The 24,709-nt window shown below is 51.4% G+C and overlaps 1 protein-coding gene across 1 annotated transcript in view; it reads left to right on the top strand.

Annotated features, from left to right (window-relative positions):
* The window catches only part of LOC137358393 (myoD family inhibitor domain-containing protein-like), a 76,732-nt gene extending 52,270 nt beyond the window's left edge, over positions 1-24,462 (top strand). Inside the window, exon 5 of the mRNA XM_068024335.1 lies at positions 21,728-24,462. Coding sequence (XP_067880436.1) covers positions 21,728-21,993 — 266 coding nt within the window. The 3' untranslated portion in view covers positions 21,994-24,462. The remainder of the gene's footprint in view (positions 1-21,727) is intronic.
* Positions 24,463-24,709: the final 247 nt, after the last annotated feature.

Raw genomic sequence — 24,709 nt, 5'->3', positions numbered from 1 at the left:
TTCTCTCAGTACCGTCTCTGTCAGGGTGATATGTGTACAGTGACTGGTGTCTCTCAGTCCCCACTCTCACAGGGTGATATCTGTACACTGAATGGTGTGTCTCAGTCCCCTTTCTCTCAGGGTGATATCTGTACACTGACTGGTGTCTCTCATTCCCTCTGTCTCAGGGTGATATCTGTACACTGACTGGTTTCTCTCAGTCCCTCTCTCTCTCAGGGTGATATCTGTACACTGACTGGTTTCTCTCAGTCCCTCTCTCTCAGGGTGATATCTGTACACTGACTGGTGTCTCTCAGTCCCCTCTCTCTCAGGGTGATATCTGTACACTGACTGATGTCTCTCATTCCCTCTCTCTCAGGGTGATATCTGTACACTGACTGGTTTCTCTCAGTCCCTCTCTCTCAGGGTGATATCTGTAAACTGACTGGTGTCTCTCAGTCCCCTCTCTCTCAGGGTGATATCTGTAAACTGACTGGTGTCTCTCAGTCTCCTCTCTCTCAGGGTGATATCTTTACAGCGACCGGTGCCTCTCAGTCCCCTCTCTCTCAGGGTGATATCTGTAAACTGACTGGTGTCTCTCAGTCTCCTCTCTCTCAGGGTGATATCTTTACAGCGACCGGTGCCTCTCAGTCCCCTCTCTCTCAGGGTGATATCTGTACACTGACTGGTTTCTCTCAGTCCCTCTCTCTCAGGGTGATATCTGTAAACTGACTGGTGTCTCTCAGTCTCCTCTCTCTCAGGGTGATATCTTTACAGCGACCGGTGCCTCTCAGTCCCCTCTCTCTCAGGGTGATATCTGTACACTGACTGATGTCTCTCATTCCCTCTCTCTCAGGGTGATATCTGTACACTGACTGGTTTCTCTCAGTCCCTCTCTCTCAGGGTGATATCTGTACACTGACTGGTGTCTCTCAGTCCCTCTCTCTCTCAGGGTGATATGTGTACAGTGACTGGTGTCTCTCAGTCCCCACTCTCTCCGGGTTATATCTGTACCCTGACTAGTGTCTCTCAGTCCCCTCTTTCAGGGTGATATCTGTACACTGACTGGTGTCTCTCAGTCCCCTCTCTCTCAGGGTGATATCTGTACACTGACTGGTGTCTCTCAGTCCCCTCTCTCTCAGTGTGATATCTGTACACTGACTGGTGTCTCTCAGTCCCCTCTCTCTCAGGGTGATATCTGTACACTGACTGGTGTCTTTCAGTCCCCTCTCTCTCCGGGTGATATCTGTACACTGACTGGTGTCTCTCAGTCCCCACTCTCTCAGGGTGATATCTGTACACTGACTGGTGTCTCTCAGTCCCCTCTCTCTCAGGGTGAAATCTGTACACTGACTGGTGTCTCTCAGTCCCTCTCTCTCAGGGTGATATCTGTACGCTGACTGGTGTCTCTCAGTCCCTCTCTCTCAGAGTGATATCTGTACACTGACTGGTGTTTATCAGTCCCTCTCTCTCAGGGTGATATCTGTACACTGACTGGTGTCTCTCAGTCCCTCTCTCTCAGGGTGATATCTGTACACTGACTGGTGTCTCACAGTCCCTCTCTCTCAGGGTGATATCTGTTTACTGACTGGTGTCTCTCAGGCCCTCTCTCTCAGGGTGATATCTGTACACTGACTGGTGTCTCTCTGTCCCTCTCTCTCAGAGTGATATCTGTACACTGACTGGTGTTTATCAGTCCCTCTCTCTCATGGTGATATCTGTACACTGACTGGTGTCTCTCAGTCCCCTCTCTCTCAGGGTGATATCTGTACACTGACTGGTGTCTCTCAGTCCCTGTCTCTCTCAGGGTGATATCTGTACACTGACTGGTGTCTCTCAGTCCCCTCTCTCTCAGGGTGATATCTGTACACTGACTGGTGTCTCTCAGTCCCTCTCTCTCTCTCTCAGGGTGATATGTGTCCAGTGACTGGTGTCTCTCAGTCCCCACCCTCTCCGGGTTATATCTGTACCCTGACTGGTGTCTCTCAGTCCCCTCTCGTCAGGGTGATATCTGTACACTGACTGGTGTCTCTCAGTCCCTCTCTCTCAGGGTGATATCTGTACACTGACTGGTGTCTCTCAGTCCCCTCTCTCTCAGGGTGATATCTGTACACTGACTGGTGTCTCTCAGTCCCTCTCTCTCGCTCTCAGGGTGATATGTGTCCAGTGACTGGTGTCTCTCAGTCCCCACCCTCTCCGGGTTATATCTGTACCCTGACTGGTGTCTCTCAGTCCCCTCTCTCTCAGGGTGATATCTGTACACTGACTGGTGTCTCTCAGTCCCTCTCTCTCAGGGTGATATCTGTACACTGACTGGTGTCTCTCAGTCCCCTCTCTCTCAGGGTGATATCTGTACACTGACTGTTGTCTCTCGGTCCCCTCTCTCTCAGGGTGATATCTGTACACTGAGTGGTGTCTCTCAGTCCCCTCTCTCTCAGGGTGATATCTGTACACTGACTGTTGTCTCTCAGTCCCCTCTCTCTCAGGGTGATATCTGTACACTGACTGGTGTCTCTCAGTCCCCTCTCTCTCAGGGTGATATCTGTACACTGACTGTTGTCTCTCAGTCCCCTCTCTCTCAGGGTGATATCTGTACACTGAGTGGTGTCTCTCAGTCCCCTCTCTCTCAGGGTGATATCTGTACACTGACTGGTGTCTTTCAGTCCCTCTCTCTCAGGGTGATATCTGTACACTGACTGGTGTCTCTCAGTCCCCTCTCTCTCAGGGAGATATCTGTACACTGACTGGTGTCTCTCAGTCCCCTCTCTCTCAGGGTGATATCTGTACACTGACTGGTGTCTCTCAGTCCCCTCTCTCTCAGGGTGATATCTGTACACTGACTGGTGTCTCTCAGTCCCCTCTCTCTCAGGGTGATATCTGTACACTGAGTGGTGTCTCTCAGTCCCCTCTCTCTCAGGGTGATATCTGTACACTGAATGGTGTGTCTCAGTCCCGTTTCTCTCAGGGTGATATCTGTACACTGACTGGTGTCTCTCGGGGAGATATTTGTACACTGACTGGTGTCTCTCAGTCCCCTCTCTCTCAGGGTGATATCTGTACACTCACTGGTGTCTCTCAGTCCCCTCTCTCTCAGGGTGATATCTTTACAGCGACCGGTGTCTCTCAGTCCCCTCTCTCTCAGGGCGATATCTGTACACTGACTGATGTCTCTCATTCCCTCTCTCTCAGGGTGATATCTGTACACTGACTGGTTTCTCTCAGTCCCTCTCTCTCAGGGTGATATCTGTACACTGACTGGTGTCTCTCAGTCCCCTCTCTCTCAGGGTGATATCTGTACACTGACTGGTGTCTTTCAGTCCCCTCTCTCTCAGGGTGATATCTGTACACTGACTGGTGTCTCTCAGTCCCCACTCTCTCAGGGTGATATCTGTACACTGACTGGTGTCTCTCAGTCCCCACTCTCTCAGGGTGATATCTGTACACTGACTGGTGTCTCTCAGTCCCCTCTCTCTCAGGGTGATATCTGTACACTGACTGGTGTCTCTCAGTCCCCTCTCTCTCAGGGTGATATCTGTACACTGACTGGTGTCTTTCAGTCCCCTCTCTCTCAGGGTGATATCTGTACACTGACTGGTGTCTCTCAGTCCCCACTCTCTCAGGGTGATATCTGTACACTGACTGGTGTCTCTCAGTCCCCACTCTCTCAGGGTGATATCTGTACACTGACTGGTGTCTCTCAGTCCCCTCTCTCTCAGGGTGAAATCTGTACACTGACTGGTGTCTCTCAGTCCCTCTCTCTCAGAGTGATATCTGTACACTGACTGGTGTTTATCAGTCCCTCTCTCTCAGGGGGATATCTGTACGCTGACTGGTGTCTCTCAGTCCCTCTCTCTCAGGGTGATATCTGTACACTGACTGGTGTCTCACAGTCCCTCTCTCTCAGGGTGATATCTGTTTACTGACTGGTGTCTCTCAGGCCCTCTCTCTCAGGGTGATATCTGTACACTGACTGGTGTCTCTCTGTCCCTCTCTCTCAGAGTGATATCTGTACACTGACTGGTGTTTATCAGTCCCTCTCTCTCATGGTGATATCTGTACACTGACTGGTGTCTCTCAGTCCCCTCTCTCTCAGGGTGATATCTGTACACTGACTGGTGTCGCTCAGTCCCTCTCTCTCAGGGTGATATCTGTACACTGAATGGTGTCTTTCAGTCTCCTCTCTCTCAGGGTGAAATCTGTACACTGACTGGTTTCTCTCAGTACCGTCTCTGTCAGGGTGATATCTGGACACTGACATGATGTCTCTCAGCCCCCTCTCTCTCAGGGTGATATCTGTACACTGACTGGTGTCTCTCAGTCCCCTCTCTCTCAGGGTGATATCTGTACACTGACTGGTGTGTCTCAGTCCCTGTCTCTCTCAGGGTGATATCTGTACACTGACTGGTGTCTCTCAGTCCCTCTCTCTCTCTCTCAGGGTGATATGTGTCCAGTGACTGGTGTCTCTCAGTCCCCTCTCGTCAGGGTGATATCTGTACACTGACTGGTGTCTCTCAGTCCCCTTTCTCTCAGGGTGAAATCTGTACACTGACTGGTGTCTCTCAGTCCCTCTCTCTCAGGGTGATATCTGTACACTGACTGGTGTCTCTCAGTCCCCTCTCTCTCAGGGTGATATCTGTACACTGAGTGGTGTCGCTCAGTCCCTCTCTCTCAGGGTGATATCTGTGCACTGACTGGTGTCTCTCAGTCCCCTCTCTCTCTGGGTGATATCTGTACACTGACTGGTGTCTCTCAGTCCCCTCTCTCTCAGGGTGATATCTGTACACTGACTGGTGTCTCTCAGTCCCCTCTCTCTCAGGGTGATATCTGTACACTGAGTGGTGTCTCTCAGTCCCCTCTCTCTCAGGGTGATGTCTGTACACTGACTGGTGTCTCTCAGTCCCCTCTCTCTCAGGGTGATATCTGTACACTGACTGGTGTCTCTCAGTCCCCTCTCTCTCAGGGAGATATCTGTACACTGACTGGTGTCTCTCAGTCCCCTCTCTCTCAGGGTGATATCTGTACACTGACTGGTGTCTCTCAGTCCCCTCTCTCTCAGGGTGATATCTGTACACTGACTGGTGTCTCTCAGTCCCCTCTCTCTCAGGGTGATATCTGTACACTGAGTGGTGTCTCTCAGTCCCCTCTCTCTCAGGGTGATATCTGTACACTGAGTGGTGTCTCTCAGTCCCCTCTCTCTCAGGGTGATGTCTGTACACTGACTGGTGTCTCTCAGTCCCCTCTCTCTCAGGGTGATATCTGTACACTGAGTGGTGTCCCTCAGTCCCCTCTCTCTGAGTGATTGGTGGTGAACCTAACACATCCTTGCATTGTGAATTAAGAATGCCTCAGGTCAAAGCACAGATATACGAGACACCGTGAGATCGTGAGATTGAGAATCTCACAATTGTTTCTCACTTGGCATCAAGGCTGACCTTTGGCCTACCTCTGACAGACAATGGAAACTGTATTTAAAGTATTTAAACAACTTTCTTTCCCCTGCCCCGACCCGTGCATTTTTACGCCACACCTGTTTTGGATACACAGTTTTGCTGCAGCAACAAATGGTTTTGTTTTTCTGACCCTGGCGCGCATCTGCTGGAGAGGAAGCCTGGGCCCTCGGCCTTGGCAGGAAGTCACGGTTTATTCAGGGGCTTGTGTCATCTGGTTGCCTCACTCTTTCTGGCTTAGTTCCCAAGTGAGGGTGTTCAACGCAGGGTCCCTCTTTCCCGCCGGACGTTGCGTTCTGGGAGGTTGCGAAGTGGGTTTGGCGACACTCTCAATGTAGGCCTCAGGCTTAAGAGTGGGGGGGGTTGAGGTCGGTCCCCCCTATCCCTCCCACGCTTCGCCCCCAAAACCGCCCAGCCGCCCGTCTGCTGCTGAAAACCTCCGCCCTTCCTTCGTCTCCTCCGCCCCTCGATCACTCCGACGCTCTCCTGACCGATCTCCCACCCTCCGCCAATGTCAACTCATCCAAAGAACTGCTGCCCCCTCTGTAACCCCCTCCAGCCCCAACAACCCTCCCTATCTCTGTAACCCCCTCCAGCCCCAACAACCCTCCCTATCTCTGTAACCTCCTCCAGCCCCTACAACCCTCCCTATCTCTGTAACCCCCTCCAGCCCCTACAACCCTCCCTATCTCTGTAACCCCCTCCAGCCCCTACAACCCTCCCTATCTCTGTAACCTCCTCCAGCCCCTACAACCCTCCCTATCTCTGTAACCCCCTCCAGCCCCTACAACCCTCCCTATCTCTGTAACCCCCTACAACGCTCCCTATCTCTGTAGCCTCCTCCAGCCCCTACAACCCTCCCTATCTCTGTAACCTCCTCCAGCCCCTACAAACCTCCCTATCTCTGTAACCTCCTCCAGCCCCTACAACCCTCCCTATCTCTGTAATCTCCTCCATCCCTACAACCCTCCCTATCTCTGTAACCTCCTCCATCCCTACAACCCTCCCTATCTCTGTAACCTCCTCCAGCCCCAACAACCCTCACTATCTCTGTAACCTCCTCCAGCCCCAACAACCCTCCCTATCTCTGTAACCTCCTCCAGCCCCAACAACCCTCCCTATCTCTGTAACCTCCTCCAGCCCTGACAACCCTCCCGATCTCTGTAACCCACTCCAGCCCCTACAACCCTCCCTATCTCTGTAACCCCCTCCAGCCCCTACAACCCTCCCTATCTCTGTAACCCCCTCCAGCCCCAACAACCCTCCCTATCTCTGTAACCCCCTCCAGCCCCTACAACCCTCCCTATCTCTGTAACCCCCTCCAGCCCCAACAACCCTCCCTATCTCTGTAACCCACTCCAGCCCCTACAACCCTCCCTATCTTTGCAATCTCCTCCAGCCCCTACAACCCTCCCTATCTCTGTAACCTCCTCCATCCCTGCAACCCTCCCTATCTCTGTAACCTCCTCCATCCCTACAACCCTCCCTAGCTCTGTAACCTGCTCCATCCCTACAACCCTCCCTATCTCTGTTACCTCCTCCATCCCTACAACCCTCCCTGTCTCTGTAACCTCATCCATCCCCGACAACCCCCCCGATCTCTGTAACCTCCTCCAGCCCCGACAACCCTCCCGATCTCTGTCACCTCCTCCAGCCCCGACAACCCTCCCTATCTCTGTAACCTCCTCCAGCCCCGACAACCCTCCCTATCTCTGTAACCTCCTCCAGCCCCGACAACCCTCCCTATCTCTGTCACCTCCTCCAGCCCCGACAACCCTCCCTATCTCTGTAACCTCCTCAGCCCCGACAACCCTCCCTATCTCTGTAACCTCCTCCAGCCCTATCAACCCTCCCTATCTTTGCAATCTCCTCCAGCCCCTACAACCCTCCCTATCTCTGTAACCTCCTCCATCCCTGCAACCCTCCCTATCTCTGTAACCTCCTCCATCCCTACAACCCTCCCTAGCTCTGTAACCTGCTCCATCCCTACAACCCTCCCTATCTCTGTAACCTCATCCATCCCCGACAACCCTCCCGATCTCTGTAACCTCCTCCAGCCCCGACAACCCTCCCGATCTCTGTCACCTCCTCCAGCCCCGACAACCCTCCCGATCTCTGTAACCTCCTCCAGCCCCAACAACCCTCCCTATCTCTGTCACCTCCTCCAGCCCCAACAACCCTCCCTATCTCTGTAACCTCCTCAGCCCCGACAACTCTCCCTAAATCTGTAACCTTCTCCAATTCCTACAACCTTCCCTATCTCTGTAACCTCCTCCAGCCCCTACAACCCTCCCTATCTTTGTAATCTCCTCCAGCCCCTACAACCCTCCCTATCTCTGTCACCTCCTCCATCCCTACAACCCTCCCTATCTCTCTAACCTCCTCCAGCCCTATCAACCCTCCCTATCTCTGTAACCTCCTCCAGCCCCTACAGCCCTCCCTATCTTTGTAATCTCCTCCAGCCCCTACAACCCTCCCTATCTCTGTAACCTTCTCCAGCCCCTACAACCCTCCGAGATCTCTGCCCTCCTCCAATTCCGGCCCCTTGACCATCCCCCGATTCCCATCGCTCCACCATTGGCGGCCGTGCCTTCAGCTGCCTGGGGCCCTAAGCTCTGGAATTCCCTCCCTAAACCTCTCCGCCCCTCTCTCTCTCCTCCTTTCAGACGCTGCTTAAAACTGACCTCTTTGACCGAGCTTTTGATCGCCCGTCCCTAATATCTCCTGATGTGGCTCGGGGTTGAAATTCTCTTGTGAGGTGACTTGGGATGTCTTACTATGTGAAAGGCACTATACAAATGCAGGTTGTTGTTAATTTCTGTACATACAGCACAATGTGTTGCTTGCCTCCCACGGGTTGTTGAAACTTTCGCGGTTTTAGGAAAGGTAAAGGTTGGCCAGATAGGCAACGAGGCACTGAGGGGCAGGAATACTGGGGGATTGGTGAATTTCCCCCTGGAGTAAAGGAGAAGGGAGAAGGGAGTCCCTCAGAGAGGAGGCTGAGTGGATGGATCAGAGCTACTCAGGAATGTGAGGGGGACTGGAAATCTGATCGCAGTCGAGCCTTCACTGAGGTCAAGGGTTCAAATCCCACGGGGTCTGAGGTTAAACTTGAGTAGGTGGGGGATTGAGGGATATGGGGAGGAGGTGGGTAGGTGGGGGATTGAGGGATATAGGGAGGAGGTGGGTAGGTGGGGAGTGAGGGATATGGGGAGAAGGTGGGTAGGTGGGGGATTGAGGGATATGGAGAGAAGGTGGGTAGGTGGGGGATTGAGGGATATGGGGAGGAGGTGGGTAGGTGGGGGATTGAGGGATTTAGGGAGAAGGTGGGTAGGTGGGGGATTGAGGGATTTAGGGAGAAGGTGGGTAGGTGGGGGATTGAGGGATATGGGGAGAAGGTGGGTAGGTGGGGGATTGAGGGATTTAGGGAGAAGGTGGGTAGGTGGGGGATTAAGGGATATGGGGAGAAGGTGGGTAGGTGGGGGATTGAGGGATTTAGGGAGAAGGTGGGTAGGTGGGGGATTGAGGGATATGGGGAGAAGGTGGGTAGGTGGGGGATTAAGGGATATGGGGAGAAGGTGGGTAGGTGGGGGATTGAGGGATTTAGGGAGAAGGTGGGTAGGTGGGGGATTGAGGGATATGGGGAGAAGGTGGGTAGGTGGGGGATTGAGGGATATGGGGAGGAGGTGGGTAGGTGGGGGATTAAGGGATATGGGGAGAAGGTGGGTAGGTGGGGGATTGAGGGATATAGGGAGGAGGTGGGTAGGTGGGGAGTGAGGGATATGGGGAGAAGGTGGGTAGGTGGGGGATTGAGGGATATGGAGAGAAGGTGGGTAGGTGGGGGATTGAGGGATATGGGGAGGAGGTGGGTAGGTGGGGGATTGAGGGATATAGGGAGGAGGTGGGTAGGTGGGGAGTGAGGGATATGGGGAGAAGGTGGGTAGGTGGGGAGTGAGGGATATGGGGAGAAGGTGGGTAGGTGGGGGATTGAGGGATATGGGGAGGAGGTGGGTAGGTGGGGGATTGAGGGATATGGGGAGAAGGTGGGTAGGTGGGGGATTGAGGGATATGGGGAGGAGGTGGGTAGGTGGGGAGTGAGGGATATGGGGAGAAGGTGGGTAGGTGGGGAGTGAGGGATATGGGGAGGAGGTGGGTAGGTGGGGGATTGAGGGAGGTGGGTAGGTGGGGAGAGGGGGATATAGGGAGGAGGTGGGTAGGTGGGAAGTGAGGGATATGGGGAGAAGGTGGGTAGGTGGGGATTGAGGGATATGGGGAGAAGGTGGGTAGGTGGGGGATTAAGGGATATGGGGAGAAGGTGGGTAGGTGGGGGATTGAGGGATATGGGGAGAAGGTGGGTAGGTGGGGAGTGAGGGATATGGGGAGAAAGTGGGTAGGTGGGGGATTGAGGGATATGGGGAGAAGGTGGGTAGGTGGGGAGTGAGGGATATGGGGAGAAGGTGGGTAGGTGGGGAGTGAGGGATATGGGGAGAAAGTGGGTAGGTGGGGGATTGAGGGATATGGGGAGAAGGTGGGTAGGTGGGGAGTGAGGGATATGGGGAGAAGGTGGGTAGGTGGGGAGTGAGGGATATGGGGAGAAGGTGGGTAGGTGGGGAGTAAGGGATATGGGGAGAAGGTGGGTAGGTGGGGATTGAGGGATATGGGGAGAAGGTGGGTAGGTGGGAGATTGAGGGATATGGGGAGAAGGTGGGTAGGTGGGGAGTGAGGGATATGGGGAGGAGGTGGGTAGGTGGGGGATTGAGGGATATGGGGAGGAGGTGGGTAGGTGGGGGATTGAGGGATATGGGGAGGAGGTGGGTAGGTGAGGATTGAGGGATATGGGGAGAAGGTGGGTAGGTGGGGAGTGAGGGATATGGGGAGGAGGTGGGTAGGTGGGGGATTGAGGGATATGGGGAGGAGGTGGGTAGCTGGGGAGTGAGGGATATGGGGAGGAGGTGGGTAGGTGAGGATTGAGGGATATGGGGAGAAGGTGGGTAGGTGGGGATTGAGGGATATGGGGAGAAGGTGGGTAGGTGGGGATTGAGGGATATGGGGAGGAGGTGGGTAGGTGAGGATTGAGGGATATGGGGAGAAGGTGGGTAGCTGGGGATTGAGGGATATGGGGAGGAGGTGGGTAGCTGGGGATTGAGGGATATGGGGAGGAGGTGGGTAGCTGGGGAGTGAGGGATATGGGGAGGAGGTGGGTAGGTGGGGGATTGAGGGATATGGGGAGGAGGTGGGTAGGTGGGGAGTGAGGGATATGGGGAGGAGGTGGGTGGTGGGGGATTGAGGGATATGGGGAGGAGGTGGGTAGGTGGGGAGTGAGGGATATGGGGAGAAGGTGGGTAGGTGAGGATTGAGGGATATGGGGAGGAGGTGGGTAGGTGGGGAGTGAGGGATATGGGGAGTCACTGATGAGCCTGTGGTCAGAATTGACTGTACTAACACTCTCTCTCTCTCTTTCTCTTTCTCTCTCTCTCTCCCCGGTCCGTTGCTCCCTCCCTCTTCTCTCCTGTCCTCTTCTCTCTCTCCCTTCCACCCCACCCCCACTTTGCCCTCAGACGCCTGCGCCTCCCTGTTACTCACCTGCCTCTTCTGCCAGTTCTCTGACTGCTGCCAGTTGCTGCCCGCCCTGTGCCTGGACACCCTCTGCAGCCTCCTGTGCTGCCCCTGCCAGGCCATGTACGGCCACGGGCCAGCCGAGCGGGACAGGATCTGTGACGGCTGGTGCGGCTGCGCCCCGGGCAGCTCCCTTTGCGAGGCCTGTGAACAGACCAGCGAGTGCCTGGAGCTCGCACTCGAGATCTCGGAGCTCTGTTATCGCTGAGTAAATCCTACAGCTCTGGAATATCGGGGACAGGGAGGAGGGGGGAGGAATGGCGCTCCGCAAGGGGACGGTTCAGGAGACACAGTGCACACGTCTCTTGCAGCACAGAGAGAGGCTGTTCGGCCCTTAGTGCCTGTGCTGGCCCTTTGAAAGAGCTATCCAAATAATCCCACAGACCTCCGGCTCCATCCCAATATCCTACACCCCTCACTGTAACACTCTGATATACCCCACACCCCTCACTGTAACACTCTGATATACCCCACACCCCTCACTGTAACACTCTGATATATCCCACACCCCTCACTGTAACACTCTGATATATCCCACACCCCTCACTGTAACACTCTGATATATCCCACACCCCTCACTGTAACACTCTGATATACCCCACACCCCTCACTGTAACACTCTGATATATCCCACACCCCTCACTGTAACACTCTGATATATCCCACACCCCTCACTGTAACACTCTGATATATCCCACACCCCTCACTGTAACATACTGATATACCCCACACCCCTCACTGTAACACTGATATATCCTACACCCCTCACTGTAACACTGATATACCCCACACCCCTCACTGTAACACACTGATATATCCCACACCCCTCACTGTAACACTGATATATCCCACACCCCTCACTGTAACACACTGATATATCCCACATCCCTCACTGTAACACTCTGATATATCCCACACCCCTCACTGTAACACTGATATATCCCACACCCCTCACTGTAACACACTGATATATCCCACATCCCTCACTGTAACACTCTGATATACCCCACACCCCTCACTGTAACACTCTGATATACCCCACACCCCTCACTGTAACACTCTGATATATCCCACACCCCTCACTGTAACACTCTGATATATCCCACACCCCTCACTGTAACACTCTGATATATCCCACACCCCTCACTGTAACATACTGATATACCCCACACCCCTCACTGTAACACTGATATATCCTACACCCCTCACTGTAACACTGATATACCCCACACCCCTCACTGTAACACACTGATATATCCCACACCCCTCACTGTAACACTGATATATCCCACACCCCTCACTGTAACACTCTGATATACCCCACACCCCTCACTGTAACACTGATATACCCCACACCCCTCACTGTAACACACTGATATATCCCACACCCCTCACTGTAACACTGATATATCCCACACCCCTCACTGTAACACACTGATATATCCCACACCCCTCACTGTAACACACTGATATATCCCACACCCCTCACTGTAACACTGATATATCCCACACCCCTCACTGTAACACTGATATATCCCACACCACTCACTGTAACACTCTGATATATCCCACACCCCTCACTGTAACACTCTGATATATCCCACACCCCTCACTGTAACACTGATATATCCCACACCCCTCACTGTAACACTCTGATATATCCCACACCCCTCACTGTAACACACTGATATACCCCACACCCCTCACTGTAACACTCTGATATATCCCACACCCCTCACTGTAACACTGATATATCCCACACCCCTCACTGTAACACTCTGATATATCCCACACCCCTCACTGTAACACTGATATATCCCACACCCCTCACTGTAACACTCTGATATATCCCACACCCCTCACTGTAACACTGATATATCCCACACCCCTCACTGTAACACACTGATATATCCCACACCCCTCACTGTAACACTGATATATCCCACACCCCTCACTGTAACACTCTGATATATCCCACACCCCTCACTGTAACACTGATATATCCCACACCCCTCACTGTAACACTCTGATATATCCCACACCCCTCACTGTAACACTGATATATCCCACACCCCTCACTGTAACACACTGATATATCCCACACCCCTCACTGTAACACTGATATATCCCACACCCCTCACTGTAACACTGATATATCCCACACCCCTCACTGTAACACTGATATATCCCACACCCCTCACTGTAACACTCTGATATATCCCACACCCCTCACTGTAACACTCTGATATATCCCACACCCCTCACTGTAACACTGATATATCCCACACCCTTCACTGTAACACTCTGATATATCCCACACCCCTCACTGTAACACACTGATATATCCCACACCCCTCACTGTAACACTCTGATATAACCCACACCCCTCACTGTAACACTCTGTTATATCCCACTCCCCACACTGTAACACTCTGATATATCGCACACCCTTCACTGTAACACTGATATATCCCACACCCCTCACTGTAACACTCTGATATACCCCACACCCCTCACTGTAACACTCTGATATATCCCACACCCCTCACTGTAACACTCTGATATATCCCACACCCCTCACTGTAACACTCTGATATATCCCACACTCCTCACTGTAACACTGATATATCCCACACCCCTCACTGTAACACTGATATATCCCACACCCCCTCACTGTAACACTCTGATATATCCCACACCCCTCACTGTAACACTGATGTATCCCACCCCCCTCACTGTAACACTCTGATATATCCCACACCCCTCACTGTAACACTCTGATATATCCCACACTCCTCACTGTAACACTCTGATATATCCCACACCCCTCACTGTAACACTCTGATATATCCCACACTCCTCACTGTAACACTCTGATATATCCCACACCCCTCACTGTAACACTCTGATATATCCCACACTCCTCACTGTAACACTCTGATATATCCCACACCCCTCACTGTAACACTCTGATATATCCCACACCCCTCACTGTAACACTGATGTATCCCACCCCCCTCACTGTAACACTCTGATATATCCCACACCCCTCACTGTAACACTCTGATATATCCCACACTCCTCACTGTAACACTCTGATATATCCCACACCCCTCACTGTAACACTCTGATATATCCCACACCCCTCACTGTAACACACTGATATATCCCACACCCCTCACTGTAACACTCTGATATATCCCACACCCCTCACTGTAACACACTGATATATCCCACACCCCTCACTGTAACACACTGATATATCCCACACCCCTCACTGTAACACTCTGATATACTCCACATCCCTCACTGTAACACTCTGATATACCCCACACCCCTCACTGTAACACTCTGATATATCCCACACTCCTCACTGTAACACTGATATATCCCACACCCCTCACTGTAACACTCTGATATATCCCACACCCCTCACTGTAACACTCTGATATACCCCACACCCCTCACTGTAACACTCTGATATATCCCACACCCCTCACTGTAACACTCTGATATACCCCACACCCCTCACTGTAACACTCTGATATATCCCACACCCCTCACTGTAACACTCTGATATACCCCACATCCCTCACTGTAACACAGTGATATATCGCACACCCCTCACTGTAACACTCTGATATATCCCACACCCCTCACTGTAACACTCTGATATACCCCACATCCCTCACTGTAACACACTGATATATCCCACACCCCTCACTGTAACACTCTGATATATTCCACACCCCTCACTGTAACACTCTGATATACCCCACACCCCTCACTGTAACACTGATATATCCCACACCCCTCACTGTAACACTCTGATATATCCCACACCCCTCACTGTAACACTCTGATATACCCCACACTCCTCACTGTAACACTCTGATATACCCCACACCCCTCACTGTAACACTCTGATATATCCCACACCCCTCACTGTAACACTCTGATATATCCCACATCCCTCACTGTAACACTCTGATATATCCCACACCCCTCACTGTAACACTCTGATATATCCCACATCCCTCACTGTAACACTCTGATATATCCCACACCCCTCACTGTAACACTCTGATATACCCCACACCCCTCACTGTAACACTCTGATATATCCCACATCCCTCACTGTAACACTCTGATATACCCCACACCCCTCACTGTAACACTCTGATATATCCCACACCCCTCACTGTAACACTCGGATATATCCCACACCCCTCACTGTAACACTCTGATATATCCCACACCCCTCACTGTTACCCTCTGATATATCCCACACCCCTCACTGTAACACTCTGATATATCCCACACCCCTCACTGTAACACTCTGATATACCCCACACTCCTCACTGTAACACTCTGATATACCCCACACCCCTCACTGTAACACTCTGATATATCCCACACCCCTCACTGTAACACTCTGATATATCCCACATCCCTCACTGTAACACTCTGATATATCCCACACCCCTCACTGTAACACTCTGATATATCCCACATCCCTCACTGTAACACTCTGATATATCCCACACCCCTCACTGTAACACTCTGATATACCCCACACCCCTCACTGTAACACTCTGATATATCCCACATCCCTCACTGTAACACTCTGATATACCCCACACCCCTCACTGTAACACTCTGATATATCCCACACCCCTCACTGTAACACTCGGATATATCCCACACCCCTCACTGTAACACTCTGATATATCCCACACCCCTCACTGTTACCCTCTGATATATCCCACACCCCTCACTGTAACACTCTGATATATCCCACACCCCTCACTGTAACACTCTGATATACCCCACACCCCTCACTGTAACACTCTGATATACCCCACACCCCTCACTGTAACACTCTGATATACCCCACACCCCTCACTGTAACACTCTGATATACCCCACACCCCTCACTGTAACACTCTGATATATCCCACACCCCTCACTGTAACACTCTGATATATCCCACACCCCTCACTGTAACACTCTGATATATCCCACACCCCTCACTGTCACACTCTGATATATCCCACACCCATCACTGTAACACTCTGATATATCCCACACCCCTCACTGTAACACTCTGATATACCCCACACCCCTCACTGTAACACTCTGATATATCCCACACCCCTCACTGTAACACTCTGATATACCCCACACCCCTCACTGTAACACACTGATATATCTCACACCCCTCACTGTAACACACTGATATATCTCACACCCCTCACTGTAACACTCGGATATATCCCACACCCCTCACTGCAACACTCGGATATATCCCACACCCCTCACTGTAACACTCTGATATATCCCACACCCCTCACTGTTACCCTCTGATATATCCCACACCCCTCACTGTAACACTCTGAAATACCCCACACCCCTCACTGTAACACTCTGATGTATCCCACACCCCTCACTGGAACACTCTGATATATCCCACACCCCTCACTGTAACACTCTGATATACCCCACACCCCTCACTGTAACACTCTGATATATCCCACGCCCCTCACTGTAACACTCTGATATACCCTACATCCCTCACTGTAACACTCTGATATATTCCACACCCCTCACTGTAACACTCTGATATACCCCACACCCCTCACTGTCACACTCTGATATATCCCACACCCCTCACTGTAACACTCTGATATATCCCACACCCCTCACTGTAACACTCTGATATACCCCACACCCCTCACTGTAACACTCTGATATACCCCACACCCCTCACTGTCACACTCTGATATATCCCACACCCCTCACTGTAACACTCTGATATATCCCACACCCCTCACTGTAACACTCTGATATACCCCACACCCCTCACTGTCACACTCTGATATATCCCACACCCCTCACTGTAACACTCTGATATATCCCACTCCCCTCACTGTAACACACTGATATATCCCACACCCCTCACTGTAACACTCTGATATATCCCTCACCCCTCACTGTAACACTCTGATATATCCCACACCCCTCACTGTAACACTCTGATATATCCCACTCCCCTCACTGTAACACTCTGATATATCCCAAACACCTCACTGTAACACACTGATATATCCCAAACCCCTCACTGTAACACTCTGATATACCCCAAACCCCTCACTGCAACACTCTGATATATCCCAAACACCTCACTGTAACACTCTGATATACCCCACACCCCTCACTCTCACACTCTGATATATCCCACACCCCTCACTGTAACACTCTGATATATCCCACACCCCTCACTGTAACACTCTGATATATCCCACACCCCTCACTGTAATACTCTGATATATCCCACACCCCTCACTGTAACACTCTGATATACCCCACACCCCTCACTGTCACACACTGATATATCCCACACCCCTCACTGTAACACTCTGATATATCCCACACTCCTCACTGTAACACTCTGATATACCCCACACCCCTCACTGTCACACTCTGATATATCCCACACCCCTCACTGTAACACTCTGATATATCCCACACCCCTCACTGTAACACTGATATATACCACACCCCTCACTGTAACACTGATATATACCACACCCCTCACTGTAACACTCTGATATACCCCACATCCCTCACTGTATCACTCTGATATACCCCACACCCCTCACTGTAACACTCTGATATATCCCACACCCCTCACTGTAACACTGATATATACCACACCCCTCACTGTAACACTCTGATATACCCCACATCCCTCACTGTATCACTCTGATATACCCCACACCCCTCACTGTAACACTCTGATATATCCCACACCCCTCACTGTAACACTCTGATATATCCCACACCCCTCACTGTAACACTCTGATATATCCCACACCCCTCACTGTAACACTCTGATATATCCCACACCCCTCACTGTAACACTCTGATATATCCCACACCCCTCACTGTAACACTCTGATATACTCCACACCCCTCACTGTAACACTCTGATATATCCCACACCCCTCACTGTAACACTCTGATATATCCCACACCCTTACAGTAAATCAAGAGCGTTTTTAATGTGTGTTCTATATTTATTTCGAGCGGTCTACTCAAATGGCGTATATTTTGTTTTTCATTCACAAGATACTTTTTGCTGTTCCTAGTTGTTGTGGGAGAGGGACAGAGTGTTGGTGGACAGAGTGTTGGTGGACAGAGTGTTGGCAGACAACTGCACAATTGGGACGACACACCAGCCTTTCAGTACATTGCTTCATCTGCACACACACCATAATACCCACCTCTCTGCACTGATACTCCTATACACTCATCCACAACTCTCATCCATACACACACACACACTGACACACACACACACACACACTGACACACACACACACACACACACACACACACATCCACATACATAAATTCACACACACACATACACACAATCACTCACACACATCTACACACACATGCAGACGTACATTTACAGTCATATAAACACACACATTTCCAGACTCATGCACACACTCACACACAAACATACACAAGCACTCATACATGCTAACACTCATACACATACACTCATACACACTGATACACCCATACACAGATACATACACACACACGTACACAGATACACTCATACACACGTACACAGATACATACACACACACAGGCACAGACACACTCATACACATGTACACAGACACACTCATACACACGTACACAGATATATACACACACACAGGCACAGACACACTCATACACATGTACACAGACACACTCATACACACGTACACAGATACATACACACACACAGGCACAGACACACTCATACACATGTACACAGACACACTCATACACACGTACACGGATACATACACACACACAGGCACAGACACACTCATACACATGTACACAGACACACTCATACACACGTACACAGATACATACACACACACAGGCACAGACACACTCATACACATGTACACAGACACACTCATACAGGCACAGACACACTCATACACATGTACACAGACACACTCATACACACGTACACGGATACATACACACACACAGGCACAGACACACTCATACACATGTACACAGACACACTCATACACACGTACACGGATACATACACACACACAGGCACAGACACACTCATACACATGTACACAGACACACTCATACACACGTACACGGATACATACACACACACAGGCACAGACACACTCATACACATGTACACAGACACACTCATACACACGTACACAGATACATACACACACACACGTACACAGACACACTCATACAGGCACAGACACACTCATACACACGTACACAGATACATACACACACACAGGCACAGACACACTCATACACATGTACACAGACACACTCATACACACGTACACAGATACATACACACACACACGTACACAGACACACTCATACAGGCACAGACACACTCATACACACGTACACAGATACATACACACACACAGGCACAGACACACTCATACACATGTACACAGACACACTCATACACACGTACACAGATACATACACGTACACAGATACATACACACACACAGACACACTCATACACACGTACACAGATACATACACGTACACAGACACATACACGTACACAGACACACGTACACAGATACATACACACACACAGACACACTCATACACACGTACACAGATATATACACACATACAGGCACAGACACACTCATACACATGTACACAGACTCACTCATACACATGTACACAGATACATACACACACACAGACACAGACACACTCATACACACGTACACAGATATATACACACATACAGGCACAGACACACTCATACACATGTACACAGACACACTCATACACATGTACACAGATACATACACACACACACACACAGACACACTCATACACACGTACACAGATACATACATACACACACAGGCACACTCATACACAGATACATACACACACATACATACGTACACAGACGCATACACACACACGTACACAGACACACTCATACACATGTACACAGATACATACACACACACAGACACAGACACACCCATACACATGTACACAGATACATACACACACACAGACACAGACACACTCATACACACGTACACAGATACATACACACACACAGGCACAGGCTCACTCATACACACGTACACAGATACATACACACACATACATAGGTACACAGACGCATACACACACACGTACACAGATACACTCATACACATGTACACAGATACATACACACACAAAGATACAGACACACTCATACACACGTACACAGACACACTCATACACACGTACACAGATACATACACACACATACATAGGTACACAGACGCATACACACACGTACACAGATACACTCATACACACGTACACAGATACATACACACACACATGTGCACTTCCTCCCACATCTTTCAGTGAGGTGGAAACCTATAGATGGAAGCCAAGCTGATTTACTCCCCTCCTCGCTGTTCAGCAGGGTCCTGAGGTCAGTTGCACTGTCCTCCAATGGAACCATGGCTGAAATCAGCTGACGCCTGGTCCGTCCTTGGAGAGAAACTCATGAGGGCTGATGTTCATTGTGTCTTCAGGGTGGCAGGAAACAGAACACGTTCCCCTGACCCGCACGGGGCAGGATGTGTTCCCCTGACCCGCACGGGACAGCGTGTGTTCTCTCCTTTGCCAGATGATCGATTTGCTCAATTTAAATGTTGATGTTCTAATCTGTTTTTATCTCTCTCTCTCTCTCTCTCTCTCTGTCTCTCACCCACTCTTTCTGGATCACACTCTCTCTCTCTCACACTCCTCTTTGTTTCACTCTCTCTCACCCCCACTCCCCTTCTAACCCCTATATCTGTCTCTCCCCCTCGCACACCCCTCTCCCTCTCGTCTCTCTCCTCTCTCCCTCTCATCTCCCTCTCTCCTCTCTCCCTGTCCTCTCTCTCCTCTTGCTCCTCACTCTCTCTCTCCTCTGTCCCTCTGCTTTCTCCCTCTCTCCCCCCCTCTCCCCCCCTCTCTCTCTCCCCTCTCTCCTCTCTCTCCCTCCCACTCCTCTCACCCTCTCCTCTCTCTCTCTCTATCTCTGCTGCTCTCTCTCTCCTCTATCCTCGCTCTCTCTCCCACCTCTCTCTCTCTCTCCCACCTCTCTCTCCTCCCTCTCTCTCTCTCTCTCTCTCTCTTCACCTCTCTCTCTCCTGTCTCTCTCTCTCCCTCCCTCTCTCTCCTCTCTCCCTCTTTCTCCTGTCATCCTCTCCCTCTCCTCTGTCTCTCCTCTCTCCTCCCCTCTCTCTCCTTTCTCCCTCTCTCTCTCCCCCTCTCTCTTCTCTCTCCTCCCCCTCTCTCTCTCTCTCCCGTCCTCTCTCACTCTCGCCACCCTCTTTCCCTCTCTCTCTCCCTGTCCTCTCTCTCTCACCCCCCTCTCTCTCTCCCTGTCCTCCCTCTCTCTCCTCTCTCCCTCTTTCTCCTCTCATCCTCTCCCTCTCCTCTGTCTCTCCTCTCTCTTCCCCTCTCTCTCCTTTCTCCCTCTCTCTCTCCCCCCTCTCTCTTCTCTCTCCTCCCCCCCTCTCTCTCTCCCTGTCCTCTCTCTCTCTCCCCCCTCTTTCTCTCTCTCCCTCTCTCCCCCGCTGTAGATTGCTGTGTACACTGCATTCTTGCCTGCCTGTTCTGTGAGTTGCTGGCGTTCTGTGACCTGGTGCTGGACTGTGCCTCGTGTGGGTCTGGGGGCGAGGCCGGGGTGCAGGCCCCCTCCTGCTGCTGTGGGGCCGGGGAGGTCTGCGGAGGGGATGAGGAGATCTGCCCCTGCAATGTGGAGTGTGGGGTACTGGAGGACTGCTGTGGCTCATCTGACTGCCTGGAGATCTGCCTGGAGTGCTGCTCAATCTGCTTCCCGGCGTGAGGGGGGAGATCCGAGAGACCCCAGAGCAACAGTCCCACCCCAATCCCCTTCCTCCACCCCCCCCCATCCCGTCCCCCATCCCGTCCCCCATCCCCTTCCCCCTCCCCATCCCGTCCCCTATCCCCTTCCCCCCACTCCATCCCGTCCCCCATCACCTTCCCCCCCACTCCATCCCATCCCCTATCCCCTTCCCCCCCACTCCATCCCATCCCCTATCCCCTTCCCCCCACTCCATCCCGTCCCCCGTCACCTTCCCCTCCACATTCCCTCTCCCCATTAAACGCCGCACCTCCCTGTACAGATACACCTTCCTTTGACCCAGGATCGTCCAGGGTGTTTGCCCCTGTTCGTGTAAAATGAAGATTTGGGGCCCCCTCCCCATCCACCACCTCTGAAATTTCAGGCCATCGTCCCCCCGCCCCCCCCCTCAAGTTATTCATTCCTAACAAGCCGGGCAAAGGGGCCATTACTCACCGGCTGCCCCCCTCCCTCCTCCCACATCACCCGTTGACCTTCTCCCGTTGAGACTGTTTCTGCTGCGGATCTAGTAAATCCAGAGGCTCCGCGCTGAAAATCCAGGGGAGGTCGGTTCAAATCCCACCCCGGGGCCGTTTTGGAGTTCGGAATCCAGTTTCGGCAAACCGGGAAATAAACCTGGGTAATGGAGACCGCGAAAGCTACCAAATTGCCCGATTGCCCCTCGATTGCACCTTTCAGGAGGGAAATCTGTCATCCTTACTCAGTCTGGCTCAATCCGTGAGTCTGGCTCTTTGACAGTTCTATCCAATTAATCCCACTGACCTCCTGCTCGATCCCAACATCCCTGTAAATTTTCCCCCTTCCAGTATCTCTCCAATTCCCCCTATTGAAAGTTACTATTGAATCTGCTTCCACCGCCCTTTCAGGCAGCGCATTCCAGATCACAACAACTCACTACGTCAAAAAACAAATTCTCCTCCTCTCCCCCCTCTGGTCCTTTTCCCGATTATCTTAAATCGGTGTCCCTCCGGTTACCGACCCTCCCGCCACTGGGAACAGTTTCTCCTGATTCACTCTATCTGATTTTGAACGCCTCAATGAAATCTCCCCTTAAACCTTCTCTGTTCTTAGGAGAATAATCCCAGCTTCTCCCAGTCTCTCCACATTAACTGTAATCCCTCATCCCCGGGACCGTCCTAGTAAATCGGTTCAGATTGCCTCCCCTCATTCTTCCTACCAAAATGCAGCACCTCCCGTTTTTTTTTCTGTCTTAAACTGCATTTGCCGTGTCCCAGCCCAGTTCACTGGTCTGTGTCTCCCCCTCGGTCGATCACTATCCTCCTCATTGATTACTGCATTTCTGAGTTTCGTGTCAGCTGCCAATATTGAAATTATTCCCCTGTGTATCCAAATCCAGATCATTCATATATATCCAAAAGAGCAGGGCTCTTCATACAGACCCCGGGGGGAAACCCCCACTGTGAACTCGCCTCCAGGCTGCAAAAACAACCCTTCACCAACTGTTTTCTGTTCCTTAACCAATTCTGTACCCAGGTTGTCCCTGTCCCTTGAATTCCGCAGGCTGCTATTCTGCTTACAAGTCTGTTAGCTGGCACTTTGACAAGCATCTTTTGAAAGTCCAGATACACAACATCAACCTCACTACCCAGATCAACCTTCTCTGTTACGTTCATCAAAGAGCTGGACTGAGTGCCTTGTCAGCACTGCCCCCATCCGGGAATGGGTGTATAAAAAGGGACGTCATCGCCTCTGTGTTGCTAATCCAGTACCAGATCCAATCTTGTACCCTCATGGGTGTAAATGATAAACACTAGAATTGAGTCCCGGAACAACACACCTATCACGTCCCGTCCGCCCCAATGTAACTCCTTTAATGAATATTAATTGTTTCCAACCCTTCAACCAAACCCTGCAACCCAACGGCTATGGGAAAGCCTCTCGTGTGGAACTAGGTCGAAAGCCTTCTGCCGTTCGCTGTAAAGCGTACGGCGCGGCCGCAGCGAGAACCGGTTCCGTGTCCGATTGGCCGGAGACGCTCAGCAGCTCAGGCAGAGGGGAACGCAGTCCGCGTCTCCGGACGGGCGGCCCGTCGTCCGAGCTCCTGTCGCTGATTGATGATGTCATGCTGTGACGCGACACCCTAACTGGCCATCCAGTGTTGCTAAGAAAGTGGCTCCCAGCGGGTCAACACTGCAGTCCGTGCTGACGTTGAATCGATGGCATCCGTGTTCATTGAGGAGAGGCACCCCCTGTCCCTGCACGCCAACGGGGTCGAGTGTGCGCTGTGCAAATACTGGCCGCCATTGTGACAACTCCTCGCAGACACGTTGGGACAAAGTATTCGCAATCCTTTCTGGAATTAACCTCCCAAAAACAAAAGTGTTATAATAGGGAATGATGTTGGCATTTTGTGACAGGCCTTTAGATTGTATATTTGCTATCTTTCATTAATAAAATCAATCTAAATGATTTCACAATTACTTTCTGATCTTTTCCGACTGCAGCCCAATCAGGTTAGGAGCCTTCAAAGACTTTGTGAAGAGTTGGGTGACTGGAGTCGATGCCGCCCTTGTTTTGGGGTTGGCATGTGGTCAAGGTGTGGGTACAAGTCAGCCAGGGCTCAATGGACCCCCACACTCGCCTCCCTGGCAGAGGAGGCTATGGGTTCGGGCCCCACTCTGAAGACTCGAGCTCCATAATCCAAGCCCGAAACTCC

This window comes from Heterodontus francisci, chromosome 49 (assembly GCF_036365525.1).
Source record: "Heterodontus francisci isolate sHetFra1 chromosome 49, sHetFra1.hap1, whole genome shotgun sequence".
In the NCBI taxonomy this organism is placed as follows: domain Eukaryota; kingdom Metazoa; phylum Chordata; class Chondrichthyes; order Heterodontiformes; family Heterodontidae; genus Heterodontus; species Heterodontus francisci.
The sequence above is the reverse complement of the archived record's forward strand: the minus strand, read 5'-3'. Positions and strand labels throughout refer to the sequence as shown.